Here is a 21356-nt window from a genome sequence, read left to right as displayed (position 1 = left end):
TATATATATAAATTTTGAATTATGCACATATCAATTCTCCACATAGATGTACTTTACAAATAATTGCACAACCCTCTATTTGATTTTCAGAGAAAATGTGTCTTTGGATCATATGTTTAATAAATACTGCATACAAAAATAACTTTTATAAAGCTTTGTTTTAATATTTTACATATTTTAATATTGAAAACTTGAAGAGATATTTCAATACATGAAAATTCTTGGAATATTAAAACATGTAGGAGAGAAATTATGCTAAATCTATCTACCATGAAAACATTTTTAGTTCTAACAATAGCAATTTTGAAATTGTGCCTTCTAGTTTTTGATATGAGATGTTTTAAATGTTAAGAACTTGTCGCTCATTTTTGGAGGAAGGAATTACATTTGGGAAATACGAAAATGCATTCTGTCCAGATTCATGTTTCTTTCATTCAATTGTACCTTGCAGGATTTCACATCTAAACATTAAAATGTGTGGTATTATTGATCTGGTCATTTCTTAATTTTGCTGAAGCTTCTCTAAAAACTTAACTTTTGTTTTAAGAAAAATAGAAATTAAACTATTTCATTTACTTAGAAATAACTATATTTAGTAACAAGAAGCACATGTTTTGCAAAACATTTCAAGCACATGTATTTGAAAGTATTTTGAGGTTTAGTTTTTCATTCAGCATGAACATGTAGAGATGAGTTACTGAATGCATGACCAAATAGCATAAAATCATAACTTAATCCAAGAAACTAGTCATTTTGTTGTCTTGTATGACATTTTGAAGAAATTGATGTCTGTATTTATTTCTACACACTAAAATGTATACTTTATAACTTACATATTTGAAAAGATGTCACATATTAGAGGCAAAACTGTATTTCTCCTATGCTGGATACAGTAACTTGTTTTGTTTCATACTTATAATTTTTCATTGAATTGTTCTGTATATATATTCAAGGTTTATGTACTACCACACATGAACACATTCTCCTGCAGTAGAAGATCCCATCATTTGCCATTCTGACTTAGGCTAGTGACTGAGATGACTCCTAACAATTTTTTTGCCATCTAGATAGTCTACACTGTGTTCTGTAAACTTTAAAAAGCACTGCTACTAGTTCTCCAATTTATACATATATAAGTTTGTTCCAAATAATGTTTAAGCATGTCTCTGTGAACACTGGATGACTCCAGACTAGTTCTCTCAGTTATGCACTCATCTTAGTTTCAAAGGCCTAGAGTTAGAAAGTCAAAAGAGAAGAAGACACTGAGCATTTATGAAGCTGACAGAACTGAAGGAAAAAATTCAAGCATTATGGTATAACATTGAATGATTCTATGAGTAAATACTGAATGATGCAGAAAGCCTCAAAAGAAGATAGAAGGGATAAAGAATGTCCTAGTACCAAAAGGAAATGTTGGTTTTCAACCATTTCAAGAGGTAGCATATCATCAAGAACTGTTGGTACTGAAGAAGAAGTCCAAGCTGCACTTAAGGCATTGACAACAAGGGTCCAAGAATTGATGGAATACACATTGAAATATTTCAACACAAACGCAGCACTGGAGGCACTCACTCATCTATGACAAGAAATTTGGAAGACTACTACATGGCCAAATGATTGGAAGAGTTCCATATGTGTGCCCGTTCCAAAGAGAGCTGACCCAACAGAACATAGAAACCATTAAACATTACCATTAATATCACTAAGTTAAATTTTGCAGAAGATTAATCAAAAATAACTGCAACAGTTTATTGACAGTAACTTCCAGAAAAGCATGCTGAATTCAGAAGAGGACATGAAACCAGGGATAAGATAGCTGACATTAGATAAATCTTGTCAGAAAGTAGAGAATACCAGAAAGATGTTTAATTGTGCTTTTTTGACAATTCAGAGGCTTTTGACTGTGTGGATCATGACAAGCTATGGATAACATTGTGAAGAATAGATATTTTGTAACACTTAATTCTGCTCATGAGGAAAGTATACAATTGACCAAAAGGCAGCAGCTAGAACAGAGAAAAGAGTACAGAATGATTTAAAATTAGGGAAGGTGTACATCAGAGTTGTATTCTTTCAGTATACTTGTTTAATCTGTATGCTGAGCAAAAAATCAGAGAAACTATATTATGTGAAGAAGAATTTGGCATTAGGATTGGAGGAAGATTCATTAGACAACTGTGCTATGTAGATGGTACAAGCTTGCTTATGGAAAGTTGAAGAAGACTTAAAATACTGATGAAGCTCAAAGACTACAGTCTTCACTATGGATTGCACCTCAGTGTATAGAAAACAAAAATCCTCATAACTGAAAAAAACACATTATTTTTGCTGTTGAATGACATCAGCTCATGTCTGACCTATATCAAACCCTGCATAGGGTTTTCCAGGAGCAACTGGTGAGTTTGAACTGCCAACCTTGCTGTTCAAAACTGGCCTTGCAGTCCAGTGTTTATCCTATGGCACAACAGCAGGACTCCAACAAATGGCATCGTGATAATTGGGGGGAGAGGGGGAAATGGAGTTGCCAATGGCCTATTTTACTTTGATCCACAATCAACACTCATAGAAGCAGCAGTCAAGGAAATCAAATGACAGATCTGTGTCAAAAGACCTCTTTAAAGTGTTCAAGAGCAAAGATATCAATTGGAGGGCTAAGGTGTGTTTTGCTATTTTCAATAATCTCATGTTGTTGTTGTTAAGTACCATGGAGTCAGTTCAGACTCTAGTGACCCTGCACAGGGTTTCCGAGGCTGCAAATCTTTACAGGAAGAGAAAGACTCATCTTCCTCCCACCAAATGGCTGGTAGTTTTGAACTGCCGACCTTGAGGTTAGCAGCCCGATTCATAACCACTACGCTACCAGAAAACCTCAACAACCTCATATGCATGTGAAATTGGACGTTGAATAAGAAATACCATAGAAGAGTGAATGTGCTTGAGTTAATGGAGTTGGAGAAGAATATTAAAAGCACCATGTACTTCCAGAACAATGAACAAATCTATGTTGAAAGAAGTACAGCCAGTATGCTCCTTAGAGGGTGGAATGGCGAGACTTCATCTTTCAGACGGCATACGTATTATCAAGATGAGCCAGTCTCTGGAGAAAGACATCATGCTTGGTAAAGTGGAGGACCAGCAAAAAAGAGGGGCGACCCAAACAAGATGGATTGGCGATATAACAGCTGCAGTGGACTCATTGTAATGGCAGATGTGAGGATGGTTCAGGTCTGGGCAGTATGTTGCTCTGTTGTTCATAGGGCCACTATAAGTTGGGACTAAGTAGATGAAACCTAACAACAAGTTTCATTAGGGGGCTTTCCAAAAAATGTCCAATCAAGCAGTGGTGTCTAAGAAAATATTCTAGGCCAGTTAAATTCAAGGTAGAGAGTTCAGCTCAGGTTATGCCCACTAAATACCGGGGTTCCAAAAGTTACAGGACAATCATGGGGACTTTTTAGAAGAAGTTTGAAGAAAATTAAAAGTGCATTGGTGAGAAAAGGCCAGGAAATTTGTACTGCAGGATTTTTTAATCTTGGCAATGTACTTGTTTATTCTTTAAGAGTAGCGAAGGCTATCGTATGAGAATTTCATTGGAAAACCATATCCCATCCATGCTAAACCCTGACCTTGACCTTTCAAACTTCTTTTTATTTCGTACACTTAAAGAACATTTTTAAAGATTATGATTTGTGTCCCTTAAGGATGCCAAAACAGTCATTTGAGGTGGTGTAAGTAGATGTTTAATTCTTCAGGGAAGTGTTGAGGAGATGGAAACACTTTATTAAAAAGTGTGTAGACCTACCTGGAAAATATGTTGAGGATTAATAACTTGGCATTTTGCTCTATTTGTTTAACAAAGGTTTCTAGGTTTCTGTGGTTTTATGGCAAAACTTTTTTATTTAACCTTATATGCACATATATGTACAGACCTACACATACAGTCATACATGTTTGCATGTATATGTGTCTGGGGGTAACTGTGTTTGGTAGAGGCAATATAATATGCATAGATATATACATGGTTAGATTTTTAAATGAAACAAAATTTCAGAAATCAATTTTGCCTGTTATACTCTAGTTGTTGTTAAGTGCCATTGAGTTGATTCCAACTCATAAAAAAATTCATAAAAAGCGAGTAGTCCAATGCTTATCATACAGTGCCACTCCAGTACTTCATATAATCTGTTGTTGTTAAGTGCCGTTGAGTCAGTTATGACTCATATTGACCCTGTATAGGATTTCTGAGGAGCAGCTGGTGAGTTTGAACTGCCAAACTTATGGTTCACTTACAGTCCAGTGCTGATCCTACAGTGCCACACCAGGAGTCCTCACATACTCTAGTAGTTTGTAATTTATTACATAAAAACATTCTGCTTTGAACCCAGATAATTGATTTCATAATCCACTAATGGGTTGTAACAAACAGTTGTTAAAACATTGGTTTAGGAATTGGCTGCATAATCATACTGGCAAAATGAAAGTGGTCTTGTCACTAACCACTATCACAGCATATGGTAGCCGCCTAATGCCAACATGGCAGTGTGTTACTTAAACCACAAATCTGTCAGCATGGCAACATAATAGTGAAAGAGTTGTTGCTATCAGTTATAAGGAATGTATAACATGTATATGTTACAAGCAGCAAGGATTGATTGCATTACTATCGTATAGCTAAATATGACTGTTTAATAGTTGGTGGAAGAATGCTAAATATTTAGAGAAGATAGAAAATTAAGAAAGTTTGGTGGCTCAATGGTTAAACGCTTTTAATCAGTGAGGACTTGAGGGCAGCTAACAACAACACATTATTAAACTGCATTTGGATATATCAGCATGAACTATTTTCCCTAGGAATATATACAGATATATTTTATTTAAGATCAATAATCCATTCCCAAAACACTAACTGCTAGTCTAATTCTGTTTCTTACTGTTTTAAATGGGAAAATGTATAATATATTTTAGGTCATCCACAAAATGTAACTAATTTCCTACAAAATAAATACAGTAATGTCTGTTGAAAAATATCAAACAATCTAATTAAGATATAGTCTGTATAGAATATTGTTTTCTTATTGCCAAGGAGTTAATACGATTATTAGCACAATTGCTTTATATATAGTTACATGTACTGCTTACAAGCCATAGGATAATCTCTGGTTTTATGATATGCTTTTGCAATAAGAAATTTGGTATTAAAAGTCAATTCAAGGAAATTTCCCAAAATTGACTGTCATAAAATTAAAGGAGACCCGAAGCCTGAAGAATGTCCAGACAGGAGGAGGACATTTAGGTTAAAGCTGTCATTGTTATTTGCAAAAGTTGATGCTACTGATAAGCTGGGTGACAAAGGAACAGTTTTACAGCTATCAGATTCAGAGGAACTAATTGAGATAATCTTATCAATGATGTGTAGATTGCTAACAGGAACGCTTTAATAAATCATCAGGAATGGTGGTCAAAATGAAAAAAATAATTGCAAAAATGCAAATACACTTATTTTTCTGTTTTTATATTTTGTCGTATGTTCCTATAAGAGATAACAGACTAATTTTAAAAAGACAGATGTGTCATTGCAACATCACACTATAGATCTGTGAATATTTTCTTTGTTTAAACCCAGTACATTTTTAATATCTATGCATGATTCTTACATACTGCCAGTTTGGAAAGTAACTTCACTCTCTTCCATCACAAATATATATTTTCACTATACCAATGCCAGTTTAAAAATTGAGGCTTTTAGAGATTTATACATATTTCTTGAAGTTAAAATACAAAACCAAAAAGTACTTTTACTGGATAAGCATTACCTAGAGAGACAGTCTCAGGGATAATTTGCAGTTTCAGGCTCTGACAAATCTAAAGATTTAGAACTTATACAGTCTGATGGCACTTGTGGTTGTTGTTAGGTGCCATCGAGTCAGTACCATCTCATAGCAACCCTATGCACAATGGAACGAAACACTGCCTGGTCCTAAGCCAACCTCACTATTGTTGCCACACTTGAGCCCATTGATGCTTCCACTTTGCCAAACCATCTCTCTGGGGGTCTTCCTCTTTGTCTCTGACCCTCCACCTTACCAAACATGATATCCTTCTCCAGTGACTGGTCCTTCCTGACAATATGTCCAAAATATGATAGACGAAGTCTGGCCATCCTGGCCTCTAAGGAACACTCTGGCTGCACTTCTTCCATCACAGATCTGTTGGTTCTTTTGACACTGAACACACCTAATTAAAAATGGTGACCTCTATTTTCCATTTTCCAAAAAAAAAGAATTAGGTTCCATGAACCAAAGGTTTATTCCAGGTATGGAACAAAAAATTGATAAGATGAGCTTGTGATACATAATCATGTTAAAGAGCAAAGAAGCTGTCAGACTAATGGTACCAACAGGAAGAGTCCCTAATTAACCAGCTGTAGAACAATTGAAGCACCACAGAAGTGGATAATTACTGTTGAGTTGATTCAGACTCATGGAAATCTCCTGCAGGCAAAACAGAGCTGCTCCATAGGGTTTTCAAGGTTGTGACCTTTCAGAAAGATATCACCAGGCCTGTCTTCAAGGTGCCTCTGGTAGTGGTCAAACTGCTCTTTTTCAGCTAGTATCCAAGCACTTAATTATTTGCTTAATTTGTCTAATTGTCCACAAGCTCATAAAGAAGGAGAAAGGAAAAGGGAGGAAGGAAGTAAAGAAAGTGTAGAGTGGAAATTTCACAAGTCAACTAGCATTAGCAATCTTTGTTGTTGTTGTTGTCAGGTGCCATCGAGTCGGAACCGACTCATAGCGACCCCATGCACAGCAGAACGAAATAATGTCCGATCCTGGACCAACCCCACCACCGCAGCCACACTTGACGCCATCAATGATGCCACCTAGCTGATCCATCTCATTGGGGGTCTTCCTCTTTTTCTCTGACCCTCCACCTTACCCAGCATGACATCCTTCTCTAGCGACTGTTCTTTCCTGACAACATATCCAAAGTATGAGAGACAAAGCTTAGCCATCCTGGCCTCCAAGGAGCATTCTGGCTGCACTTCATCCAAAACAGATCTATTGGTTCTTTTGGCAGTCCATGGCACTTTCAGTATTCTCCTCCAACACCACAACTCAAAGGCATCACTTCTTCTACGGTCTTCCTTATTCACTGTCCAGCTTTCGCATCCATATGAGGCTATTGAAAATACCATGACTTGGGTCAGGCGCACCTTAGTCCTCAAGCTGACATCTCTGCTCTTCAATACTTTAAAAAGTTCCTGTGCAGCAGATTTGCCCAATGCAATAATACATCGTCTGATCTCTTGACTGCTGCTTCCGTGAGTGTTGATAGTTGATCCAAGAAGAATGAAGTCCTTGACAATTTTAATCTTTTCTCTGTTGATAAGAATGTTGTTTATTGGTCCAGTGGTGAGGACTTTTGTTTTTCTGACATTGAGATGCAACCCATACCGAAGGCTGTGTTCTTTGATCTTCATCAGTAAATGTGTCAAGTTCTCTTCACTTTCAGCAAGCAAGGTTGTATCATCTGCATTATCACAGATTGATAGTATCAGGAGAGAATATCTTGAGAAATTTAAAGTGACAGTATCAACATAAAGCCAAATGGCCACCACTCGTCTGTCTGTCATGCTGTGGTGGCTTGAGTTGCTATGATTCTGAGGGCTATGCCACCAGTATTTTAAATAATCGGCAGGGTCACCCATGGTGGACAGGTTTCAGATGAGCTTCCAGACAAAGACAGACTAGGAAGAAAGAGTGACAAACTACTTCCGAATCGCTAGTCACTGAAAACTCTATGAATAGCAATCTTTATAGTTACGGAATTCGATGCTTTAGAAATGTCAACAAAGGACATGTAAGTGTACAAGTATGCTTTCTACAGTATTAGAAAATGTCAAAAGTTGTAAGCAATTTAAATAGCTAGCAATAGGGAAATAATAAAAGTACCTATATTTTGTTAAATATTATTCAGTCACTAAACACAATGGAACACAACTTTAAGAACTGTGATATTAAGATGTACATAATCTATTGTTTAGTGGGAAAAAGTACATCTTAGAGTAATATAAACGGCTTTATATAAGACTGGAGTGATAAATACCACAACACATGGAGATAGTATATATTTGGAGAGGGAACTTTTCCATTTTTCTTAATATGTCCCTATATTATTTTTAAAGTTTGCATGAAAGATTATGTTGATTTTAGAAGGAAAAAGATGATTCCTTCTATGTAACACCTATTCTCTTGCTTCCATCTCTTCTTAAGGTGTCTGACAGCAAACAAGACTTGTCCTGTAAATTACATCTGGAATAATCACATCTGCAGATGTCTGGCTCAGCACGACTTTATTTTTTCCTCCATTGCTGGAGATGGTAAGTAAAATACTATTTGAAAGACCAAATGCCAGGGCTCTATATTTTTATTAATGAATATTTATTAAAACCACATGTACAATATTCAAATCAGTATAACTTGAAGTACACCACTACAAAACAGGATTTTTTGAACTCCTTATTGGTATGATTTTGAATTTTTTTATAAAGGAATATATTTATCTTCCCACATAAACCTTTAATGAGAAATAAAAAAGAATAAGATGTTTAATATTCCACATCAAGTAAGGTTAAACTAAACATGTACTGGTTGTGTTTGTCTAGACTCTACAGGTGAAGTCCATGACATCTGCGGACCCAACAAGGAGCTGGATGAAGAAACTTGTCAATGTGTCTGTAAAGGAGGACTTCGGCCATCCAGCTGTGGGCCCCATAAGGAACTAGATAGAAATTCATGCCAATGTGTCTGTAAAAACAAACTTTTACCCAGCTCTTGTGGGGCTAACAGAGAATTTGATGAAAACACATGCCAGTGTGTATGTAAAAGAACCTGCCCAAGAAATCAACCACTAAATCCTGGAAAATGTGCCTGTGAATGTACAGAAAACCCACAGAAATGCTTCTTAAAAGGAAAGAAGTTTCATCATCAAACGTGCAGGTAAGAAATCTAAAATAGTATCAATTTGTCCTTATGCAAACTTGTCTGTCAGGTTTTTGTACTGTGGTGTTTTTCATGCTTCTGTGATGCTGGAAGCTATGCCATCATTATTTCAAGTATCAACAGAGTCGTCATGATGAACAGGTTTGAGTGGAGCTTCCAGACTAAGAAAATATAAGAAGAAGGATATGTGAGTCTACTTCTGGGGGAAAAAACAACAGAGGCCAGTTTAAATCTTGTGGATAATAATGAAGCATTGCTAGATATAGTGCCAGAAGAAACAGTACTTCAGGATAGATCTTAAAATGTTCTTTATGATAATGAATATGATACCAATTCTCTTCAAATTATCTCTATAATAGACCATATGATTGTTTAAATCAAAATGGGCAATACCAATTCACTAATGCCGAGGTGTGGAACTGAAGGATAAGCACTGGACTGTTAAACCACAAGGCTGGTGATTCAAACCCGCCAGCAATTCCTCAGACATGCTATACAGGGTCGCTGTAAGTCAGAACTGATCCTATGACACTTAACAACAACAACAGCAACAATGCCTAGGAAATAAAATGTTGTGTTACATTTCATTGACACCTTTCAATTTTCCTTGGTGCATATTTCATACATTCCATGTTCTGATAATTAATGGATGTTTTTGGTGTTTCTTCTTATTTAGACTCATGCTACATCAGCAAACAAAGGTCCCAAAAGCTTTACTTATCCACATTATTAAAGTCAACTCTACCTTGAAGAGGCAGCTCTTGCCCAGTAATATTTTTGCATAACTTCCAAACAGAGGGTTGTATCTTCATGACACAAATAGTTAAGCACTTGGCCGATGACCAAAATTTGGAGGTTTGAGTCCAAACAGATGTCTCAGAAAAAAGGCCTTATTATCTACACATGAAAAATTCCAGTCATTTAAACTCTGTGGAAAACATTTTTTTTTTTCTGACATGCTTCAGTTGATATTGACTTAACAGAAATTGTCATGACACTAGATTTGCTCCCAGAAAAGAACCTTGGATACCAAAGTCAGGTCTAAGCTCAAAATAGTGTCTAAATCCCTTGTCCCAGAGGCTAATACAGTGGCACACAATCCCAACTGGTAAACAGATCTATAATACAAGTCACCTGTGGATCCAAGCAATCTATACCTGTCCTCATAGAAATTGTGATATGTGAACTCACTATTATAGATGCGATCATTTTGTTAAGAATACAATAATGTATATCCTGTGTGAAGTCAATGCGTGTTTTTTTTTTTTCATAATAGTATTTACAAGTACAATCAGTATACTATTTACTAGTACTGTCAGAATAGTGCAGAGATGGTATCAAAATTGTTTTTAAAAAATGAAACTGCCAATAGCAAGACTAAATATCAAGAGAAGATTCAGTCCAAAACAGACATTAATTTAAAAACTAAAGAAAATGGAATGAGTGGAAAGTAGGCAAGCCTTCTATTTCCCTCAAATATCTGTATTCTTTGTTACATTTCACATGGACTAAACTTTCTGTTGCCTTCTTTAATCTCTTCTCTTCTTTGTCTAATTTTGAGATGACATTGTACTGTCTTGATTACCCTCACAATTTTCTATCCATTTATTCTCAGTCACCTTCACTTAATTATCTTCTCTCATTTCATTTTTATATATGGCAGATAATTAAATTATTTATATGTTATAAAATTTACATTTCATTTGTTTACAATTTAGTATATTTAATATATTGAGTTCCAGTTTTACTTGCATATCCCTCTTTAATTACCAAAATGATAATTCACAAAAATGCAGTTGTATTCACAAGAATATAAGCAACTTGATCATACAAAACCTTCATTTTATATTTTGAATCCTTTTAAATAAACCTAATAGATATATTTTTAAAGATTTCCTACTAGTGTGGCACTGTTCTGGACTGCAAGGTCAGTTTGAACAACAGCGTCGGCTGTTCAAGCACATTACCTGCTCCTTGGGAACCCTATTTAGGGTCAGTATGAGTCAGAACCAACTCAAAGGCACCTGACACCAAACAACAGTCATTATATTTATCATACTAGTATACATTCAGAGTCCTGATGTGGTGCTGCAGGTTAATGCTCTGGACTGCAAGGTCTATTTGAGCTGCAAGGTCGGTGGTTCAAACTCACCAGTAACTCCTTGGAAATCCTATACAGGGTCTCTGTGAGTCATAACTAACTTGACAGTACTTAACAACAATTTACAACAAAGCATACATTAAGAGTCCTGGTGTGGCACTTTGGGATAAGCACTGGACAGCAAGGTCAATTTGAACCATAAGGTGGTAGTTCAAACCCCCCAGTCACTCCTCAGAAACCCTATGCCAGGTCACTGAACTGGAATTGACTTGATGACAGTTAACAACAACAGTATGTGTTCTTTCCTAAAGATATTATATGCACTGCTACTCTCTCTAGAGGACCCCTGGTTGCACAGTGGTTAAAGCTAACTGTGAAACAAAACATTGATTTTTCAAACTCACCTGCCACTCAGCAGGGTAAAGCTATGATAGTTTGTTTCCACTAAAGATTTACAGCCTTGGAAACCCTATGGGACAATTCTACTCTAGCTTACAATAATTGTATGAGTCAGAATTGCATTGAAGCCAGTGTTACTATTTTCTGGTTTTGACAAGTCTTTCTGTTTTCATCTAAGTATCTAAGTGTGTAATTCCAGGTGTTTTGATGAGTATGTGTATTATATGCGCTGTAGGATAAATACTGGACTGTTAATCATCATAAGGTCAGTGGTTTAAACTCATTAGATACTGTTCAGAAACCAGTTATAGAGTTGCTATGAGTTAGAACCAACTTTATGACACTTGAAAACAACAGCACAGGAAAAGATATGTATAGATATAGAGTTGTTAAGTGCCGTAGAGTCGGTTCTGACCCATAGTGACTCTGTATAGTGTTTCTGAGGAATGACTAGTGAGCTAGAACCTCTGACCTTGCAGTCCAGAGCAGTAACCCACAGAGCCACACCAGGACAATATATATATTATTATTATTGTTGTTGTTGTTGTTGCTAAGTATTGTCAAGTCGATTATGACTCATAGCAACCCTATATAAGGCTTCCAAGGATCAGCTGGTGGGTTTGAACTGACCTCCTTGTGGTTTGAAGTCCAGTGCTGATCCTACAGTGCCACTCCAAAAGCTTACCCTTTTAAAAAATATTTATTCTGAATTTGTGGTAGTCAGAGTATATAGTCTTTGGTTCACTGCTTTAATCAGCAATTTTTATTGATAAATTCATTCCTGTTTATGTCTTTTGAATGCATTTGTATTTAGAAGTAGTTTTTCATTTTGTAAGAATATTTATAAGAACAGTTTAACTAAAGGTATACTTTCTATTTTAGGGTATAAGAAATATTTTTAAACCAAATTTTTAACTTTTTTTTGGTAATGTCCTATTGCTTTACACATGTCATATCATCTTTCATTTTAGCCTGAACACCCATCCCAAATGTTAGGCATTCAAATGGTTTTTAATTAGTGCTTCAAATAGTTCTTCAAACATAGCACAAAATCCATTGGCGCAGCTTGATTACTGAAACTACTGACTAATTGATCATTTGTCCTTCCACCATTGCTAGAACTAAAAGAACTTACTTGGAACTACTGGTGAGATCTTCCCCTTCTCTCAGTCCATATTTGTTTCACATGGAGCCCAGGTGGAGAAGGGAGAATTGGCCACCATCATACAGCCAGCTGCCAAGTAAAGAGACAAAATTAAGGGTGGGGTTGCTTACTGAGGACCATGGTCCTGCCAGAATGACTCTTTACTTGCCTGGAAATCTGGATTCCATATCAATTCCAGATTCTTGTGTATCCTGCCATGCTTACGTGATCACAGAAAATCAGAACAGTAAACGTTCACTTTCATAATTTCTGTTTTATGTTACTTTCACCCATGAAGCAGAAAGCACTTCAAAAGGTCTAATGCTTACAGTATCCATCTTTCCATTTGCTACATCAGGAGACCAAATTGTTTTAAATTTTTTTCATGCTTTTAAATTTTGCAATTATGAAGAAACTTTAAAAGTTTATAAAACTAAGAACAATTTTATGATAAAATGAATAATTTTATTGTAGTTTGGCATTTAGAACAACACAAAAGTGCATTTGTGGCATAATAAATTAATTGCCTTGGCCTTTAATGAAAATGTATTCTTCTTTCTTGTTCCAGTTGTTACAGAAGGCCATGTCCAAACCGACTGAACCATTGTGAGCCAGGATTTTCATTTAGTGAAGAAGTGTGTCGCTGTGTTCCTTCATATTGGAAAAGGCACATATGAATTAAGATACTATTTTTCAGTTCATCATTTTCTATTATGGAAAACTGTGTTGCCATGTTAGAACTGTTTATGAAGACAGAGACCTTTGTGGTAACAAGGACAAAATTCATGTTTTCTGAACCATGTGGATAACTTTACAGATATGGACTGGAACTCATCTGCCAGCAACCTCAGTTAAGACTGATTTCCTGCCAATGACCAAACTGCCAAGGTTTCTCCCTCATGTTTTTTTTTAAAAAAATAATAATTAATGACTATATAATTTATTGCCACTAAAATATTGTTTCTCCATTCATTTTTATAGCAATAACAATTGGTAAAGTTCACTGTGATCAATATTTTTATAGCATATAAAATATGTCTAAAATAAAATGAAAATTATGTAATACGCTGGTAATTTCAGTCCATTAGCTCTTACACAACCAGCAAAAATTGATATCTTGAAGCCATTGATATTGTTCCCTCTTTTTCTTTCCCTAACCAAATGCCAGGTTTTTATTGTCAAGACAAATTATGATTCTATAAAATGAAGTTTCAGAGCAACCAACAAAACCCAGTATCACTGAGTTAATTCCAAATCATAGCTACTTTGTAAGACAGAACCGAAATAACCCATGGGGTTTCCAAAGCTGCAAATCTTTGTAAATATTTCTTCTGCAAAGTAGCTGTTGGGTTTGAATAGCCAACCTTTTGATGGCAACTGAATGCTTTAACCACTGTGCCACCAGGGCTCCTTCTCAGAGGGACAGTAATATGCTATTGCATTTTGTTTGAATCCATCCGTTAAGATATTTAAAGATTATAAACATTTAGTACCTGAAACTTTTTAATTTATAACAAATTAATCCATAGAGAACATATGATTTTTGTAAGATAATCTACCTAGCAGGTCCATGAGATTGCAAGTTACCTAGTGCACTCTTGCTTTAGTATTTATTAAAATGCGTTTTCAACTATTTAACTTCTGACTAACCAAGATACTTAGTTTTAACTGCCGTGCTCCTAACCAACACATTGAAAATAACCTGGAAAAACAATTTAAATGGTCATAAACATTAAAAATGAACACATTTCGGTCACACACTGAAGTACTTGTTTCGTTTCCTAAAGGGCATCACACTAAAATACTTTTCTCTGGAGGATTATTCTACCTACTTAAATGCAACCACATTTTAAAAATGTCTATAAATGATTGAAAATGTAACAAGAAACATTTTTTAAAAAAGGTGTTTAATCAATACAATGCTAAGTGTTAATATCTACATGGTTTGTTATAAAATAAATAATATATTTTTATAAAATACTTAAGTAGAAGGTTTTTGCCCTAAAAAGCATTCTCAGTGATTTGAGTCCTGACTTTTAAAACAGGTTTACATTCAATGTTTACCGAATCCTAATCATGTGCTCTCTACAAAATTAAATATAATAGCATGATTTTTCTTATAATGGAGAAGAAAATTAGCAGTCTTCTAGTATTTTCTCATTGTATATTTATGGACCATGTTCTTGCTCCTTATTAATTATAACTCTGAAGACTTTAGTCAAAACAAATCTATATGTAGCAGACATAAAATGTGTAATTTACAAATTTTGAAAACAGGGAGAAAAAAGCAAATTTGACAGTAGCTACAATTTTCTTAAAATGTATCTTAAAGAACACATTCAGAAGTGATTGTGGAAAGTAAACCTGGAATCAAAATCAGGAAAACCTCCCATCTGTTGGAGAGGTACAGATTTTTATCCATGAAATGTCATCATCTATGAAATTCACCATAGGCAAAATTCAATAATTTTCACTCTGTCTGAGCCAAAATTGAAAGCATGAAAACTGCTAGTGTGTTATTATTAGTCTGGTCAATTATTTCTTAGTTTAAAAAAAAAAAAAAAATGATACTTGGACGCTTCAAAAAGTTTGTGGGAAAATTCCATTATCTTTTAATTGCATTTTCCGCAAACTTTTTGAAAGTATATAAATTTTTAATCTAATATGAAAAAAAAAAAAAATACTTTGAGCTCCAAACAAAAACCCTAGGGCCATGAAAAGCATATTAAGACCTGATAAAAGGACTGTTATTTGTTGTCTTAACTGTAATGGCAATTTGTTTCCCAGAATATATGGCTAAACCAAAAATTAAAGTCTGATGCATGCCATAAAGATAACACTTAAATTTATGAATTATTTAGACCAAAGACAAGAATGTTTTCATAGTTATTGTTGTGGTTAGGTGCCATTGAGTTAGTTCAGACTCGCAGCTCCACTATATACAACAGAATGAAAAATGCCCCATGCTGTGCCACCCTCATAATTGTTGCTATGTGTGAAACCAATATTGTAGCCTCCGTGTCTCATTAAGGATCTTCATCTTTTTCACTTTAACAAGCACTGTGTCATTTTCCAAGTACTGGTCCCTCTGGAAAACATATCAGAAGTACATAAGAGTAAGTCTCTTCAGCATCCATTCTAGGTAATAAACACAAAATGTATGTTTGTTCTTCTGACAGCACATTGTCTATTTAATATTCTTCACCAACACCAAAATTCACATGCATCAACTCTTCTTCAGTCTTCTGTGTTCATTGTCCCGTTTCCACATGCATAGGAGGTGTTTGAAATACCAGGATTTGTGTCAGGTACACCTAAGTCCTCAAAGTTGAAATTTTTGCCTTTGAGCACTTTAAAGAGGTATTTTGCAGCAGCAGACTTGCCCAATGTAATACATCGTTTGATTTCTTGATTTTTGCTTCCATGAGTGTTGATTATGGATGTAAGTAAAATGAAATCCTTGACAGCTTCACTCTTTTCTCTGCTTATCATGATGTTGCTTATTGGTCCACTTGTGAGGATTTTTGTTTTCTTTGTGTTCAGATATAAATCAAACTGAGGACAATTGTGTTTGATCCTCATCAGTAAGTACTTTAAGTCCTCTTCACTTTCATCAAGGAAGATTGTGTCAGCTGTAAGAATTGGGTGTATAAAGATAACACATTGTCAGATATACTTGCAAGCAGTTTTATACGGGCCATAAAAATGCCATAGCTTTCCACAACAAAGAATAAGATTTTTTGGGATGCAAGTTAATAAGCTGGACTAGAATACTCTAAGCTGTTTAGAATATTAACAGTGTGATTTATCAAAAAATCCAAAATAATATTACAGTGAGAATATTCATAGGTGCTGCACAAAAGTCCCAAAATATTTATCCAGGCACTCTAAAGAATAAAAAAGATAAACCTCTGGAAGTTTGCAACATCCATTTATATATAAAAGTCTTAGAGTGTATAACAAGAACTGTGTGTCCAGAAATTCAATACTGTTTACTCCATTTAGAGAACACAAGAGAAATACTTTCGGTACAAAACTTAGCTTTCAATTTTTCTTTTTTAATATGGAGTTTTTATATTTGCTAACTGATTGAGAGAAACAGATTTCTGTGTTGGATGTTCAGAAAATAACCAGAAGTTTGAGACGTGAATATGACAGAATTTACTGGCTATCCTAAATGTACTTCCTTAAGGAAAGAAATGAGGACTAGACTCTTAGCTGTATGCACTCTAGACATTCTCCAGAGAACCCTGATCCACAGGAATTTCACACAAAGTTGAGATAGAAGTAGACACAACAGTTGAGACAGTTCATATTACCCCAAGTAATTCAGTGCATTGCCAAATTGAAATTCCTCACGTGGTTAGTAAGTTTCCATGTTCACCATCTAAGAAGTACACAGACCAAGAGCTGAACAAAAATTTCTTGGCCCACATGCTATCTACATTACTATGCTTTCCCCATGATCTGAGCTTTCATTAACAGATTTTCAAAGAATACAGGGAATTTTCCCTTTGATTTGCAAATGAAATGAGTAAAAACTAACATTTTACTCAGCTACAGAAGAAGATTACAATGCATTATCATCAAAAATAGTATTTCAATATCTATCTTGAAATATACTCCTGTCTGTGATAGGATGATATCCATATGCCTACAAGGCAGACCAATTAATACGACTAGTATTCAAATGTATGCACTAATCACTAAAGCCAGTGATGATGAACTTGAAGAAAGCTATGAACTTCTTCGGAGTCCTGGTGTTGAGCTTTGGACTAATGTGTCATACTGCAAAGTCATTTGAACTGTAAGGTCAGTGGTTCAAGCTCATCAGCTGCTCGTTGGAAACCCTATACAGCGTTGCTATGGATCAGAAGAGACTCAATGGCTTTTAACAGCAACAGCAACAGCAACATGAACTATTTCAGTTTGAATTGATTGAATATACCATCATGATCTATTTATTACTACTGTTGTTTGAAATGCAAAGGTTGGAAACTAAGAGGAAAGATCAGTAGGTGGAAAATATAGCCTTGGTGATAGAAATACTGTTGGATGTCTCATGTTCGAATACTGTAAAACCAATGATTTCTTCTTTGCAAATGCCTTTTTTTAAAAACCATAAAAGATGACTGTACACATAGACCTCACCAAATGACATACACAGAAATGAAATTGACTACATCTGTAGGAAAACATCAACCAAAACAAGGCCAAGAACAGACTGTGGAATAGACCATCAGTTGCTCATATGCAAGTTCAGGTTAAACCTGAAGAAAACAAGTCCATGAGAGCCAAAATATAACTTCTAACATACCTCACCTGAATTTAGAAACCATCTCAATAACAGATTTAATGCATTAAACACTAACAACCAAATACCAGAAGAGTTGTGGGATGGCATCAAGAATATCATAAAGGAAGAAAGCAAATAAATAACATCATGGTAAATGTAGAAAAGAATGAAGTTGTGAAAGACTTTATTTTGTTCAGATTCACCATCAACACATGGAAGCAGCAGTCAAGACATCATGACCCAAGTCATGGTATTTTCAGTAGCTTCATATGCATGTGGAAGTTGGACAATGAATAAGGAAGACCACAGAAGAATTGGTGCATTTGAATTATGATTTTGAAGAATTGCCAGATCAAGTAATTCTGTGTTGGAAGGAGTACAGCCAGAATGTTCCTTACAAGCCAGACTTAGCCTCTCATACTTCAGACATATTATCAGGAAGGACCAGTCCCTGGAGAAGGACATCATGCTTGGTAAAATGGAGGGTCAGTGAAAAAGAGGAAGACCCAGGCAGTGTTTCGTTCTGTTGTGCATAGAGATTTTATAGGTCACAACCTACTCAACAATACCTAATAACAACAATGGAAGAGGGATGTTGAATTTTTATGTAATAGATCAATTCATGAAAGCTCTGAATAAATATAGTTATTATACCCCTGCCGGGGACTGGCCTCGACATAGGTGTTTGGTTCACGAGGAGGGGATACCTGGCAGTGATAGGGATAGCAAAAGAGACACAGAGACGCAAAGAGAGAGACAAAGAGGCACCCCAAAACCAGGGTGAATGCTGGACTGGCATCAGGCAGATCCTGCGTTGCAAACGTCTCAGCCACGAAGGCCATAATATCCTGCATAGTAAACATCTTGGCTAAACAGGCAGTATGGTTGCAATGCTAGACTGTGCCCCCTGCATGCTGTAAAGCACGCCTTGCGAGGCGTAATGCACCTGGATTCGTTCTGTGCCTTCGTTTTATTTAGGGGAGGTACTTTACACAAAGCTAGGAGGGGCTAAGACAAGGTACAGCTGTCAATCTTACTTTTCCAGACATTCAGGCAACTTTACATCATACTTTGCAGGTTCCAATCTCACAACCGCAACTTGGTTTCTCAAGCTTAATTAACATCTTTTAGCACCTAACCTCAAGTGGGGGGAGGAAAAGGATTGGGAGGATTCCCATTGTTTCGGCTGCCGAGCCCAGGTTCTTCAGGAAAAGAGGCGCCTGGGTGAATGGGCTGCACCTGGAAACACTTTAGGGAGGGCATTCCTATTGTCCTTGGAACAGAGACCAGGGAGCCACCCAATTTACTTTGAATGAATTCTCTGGGGGAAGAACTTTGCCTGTTTGGAATTTTACAGTCTTGGCTTTTAGGAAAATATTACATTTATCTGTGGATATCAAGGACTTCGTGTATGAAATTAATATAACTGAACACTAAGATGAAAAATAATTTGCTATGCCTGCCAGATAGCTAGAATTTGTTACTCAGAGCCTGTGGCCTGCAACACTCGGGCCCTGTAGGCCTCGAACTTCTGACCAGATTTACACGGTCTGCAACAGTACCCCAAAATGTATGTAGTACACCCAAAGAGCTATTTCAAGGAAGTCTTTGACAAACATCTTTGTGAATTGATTTCTTCATGTGTTTGAATTTGGGGTGTATTGTGTTTTGGGTTTTTTTACTATAAATGAATTCATTCATGGATCAATCTTTATCAGATAGCCCATTATGGGCTCAATACCAAGAAGAGAAGATATACATTAAAATATTTTGCTTATTTTTTGTTCCTCTAAAACTCTACTTGATAAAAAAAGGTAGCAAATGATCAAAATGAAGTGATTAAACTGGAATATTCATTCATGCCTAATGAAACTTAGATCTACTGATTTGACACTACTTTTATATTTAGGTGAGCTCCTTGGAAATCCTATACAGGGTCACTATGGGTCAGAACCAACTGACTCTATGGCACACTACAACAACAACTACAGGCTAAGTTTGATGAAATCAAACACCAAAACAAATTATTGATAATACCAGTACCAAATGCTGTTTGTAAGAGGCGAGATGTTAGAAATTATATTCCCTATACACCTCAAGGTCAGGGGTTCAAATCCACCAGCCACTACTGGAAAACCTTACACAGCTTCACTGCAAGTATTAGGGAATAAAAGTTGCTGAGTGGGTCAAACAGTTAATGTGTTCAATTGCTAACCAAAACATTGGTGGTTAAAGTCAACCTGTGGCACCTCATAAGAAAGGGCTGTCAATCTGTTTCTAAACACTGGGCCAATGAAAACTCTATGGAGCACAGTTGTATGACACACTTGGACATGTTGAGATGAGTTGAAATAAACTCCATAGCAGCTGGATTTTTTTTTTAATAGGCAAATAAGTTACACATGGAAAGAGATGGCTCAGTTGTAGCATCTTCAAAGAAAAAAATACTCATTTCCATCATCCGGATGGGTTAAAATAAAATACTGAATTAAGGCAAAAGGGGGTTGAAAATAAATGTGGGTATTTAGGCAAGCACTAAATATCCAGTCTTATTTGTCTAAAAAAAATAGCTTTAATTGTCTTTCCAATAATGCTTAAATGTTACATTTCTATGAATCTCTTCTTTTCTGAAAAAACGTAGTTCTCATATGTGAAAAATGCTATGTCCAATGATAAACTTCTCACTGAGGATCTAAGAACTGTATTCTTCAATAATGACGTAGCTGTTGGTTATCGCATGAAGTTGTTAGCATTTATTTTTTAAAGTTTTTATTGTGAATTGAGTGATAGTTTACATGGGAGAACATCAGTTTTACATTCACACTATTGTATTTCCTTTCATTGCAATGATTACAATCCCTTCATGCATCATCATTCAACAAGTTTTGCTTCTATTCCTACTGTTTTTTTTTTTGTTGTTGTTTTTTTATGATGTACATAAAACACTCAGGAATATATAATCATTTCAACAACCAAAGGACACATTCTGCAAGCCTGCCTTCTGGCCAAAAGCACACAACCTTTCTCTTTCCATGAGTCTTAGTCCTCAGCTGATCTATCTATCCATGCCACCATCTCTGCCTCCATCCCTGGTGTCCCTGCTTCTCTGGATAGGGTCCTACATTCTTCTCCAGATCTTCTCCCTTGATGGTCTTAGGTCCTCTGTTCCTATACTGTAAGATTAACTACTCCCCCATTTTTGTTACAAACCTTCTATCTTTACAGTTGTGACAATCGCAATTAGTTATAACAATTACTATTGAATCATAAGAGTCTTATCCTTATCTCCTTTCGCCAGACATGTCTAGATGATATAAAACTATTCAGTGGGGATTCTACCTTCTCCTGCACATTCTGAAATGCAACTCCTTCATGAAACCTTGTAAGTCAGTCACTTTGTTGCCTCCTCCCCCC

At 35.8% G+C, this 21356-nt stretch overlaps 1 protein-coding gene across 1 annotated transcript in view; it reads left to right on the top strand.

Moving 5' to 3' along the window:
- Window positions 1–13711, top strand: part of VEGFC (vascular endothelial growth factor C) — a 163581-nt gene extending 149870 nt beyond the window's left edge. Inside the window, exons 5-7 of the mRNA XM_006834415.1 lie at window positions 8274–8380; window positions 8666–8999; window positions 13215–13711. Coding sequence (XP_006834478.1) covers window positions 8274–8380; window positions 8666–8999; window positions 13215–13323 — 550 coding nt within the window. The 3' untranslated portion in view covers window positions 13324–13711. The remainder of the gene's footprint in view (window positions 1–8273; window positions 8381–8665; window positions 9000–13214) is intronic.
- Window positions 13712–21356: the final 7645 nt, after the last annotated feature.

Source organism: Chrysochloris asiatica, unplaced genomic scaffold, assembly GCF_000296735.1.
Source record: "Chrysochloris asiatica unplaced genomic scaffold, ChrAsi1.0 scaffold00011, whole genome shotgun sequence".
NCBI lineage: Eukaryota > Metazoa > Chordata > Mammalia > Afrosoricida > Chrysochloridae > Chrysochloris > Chrysochloris asiatica.
This window is presented reverse-complemented; position numbering and strand designations above follow the sequence as displayed.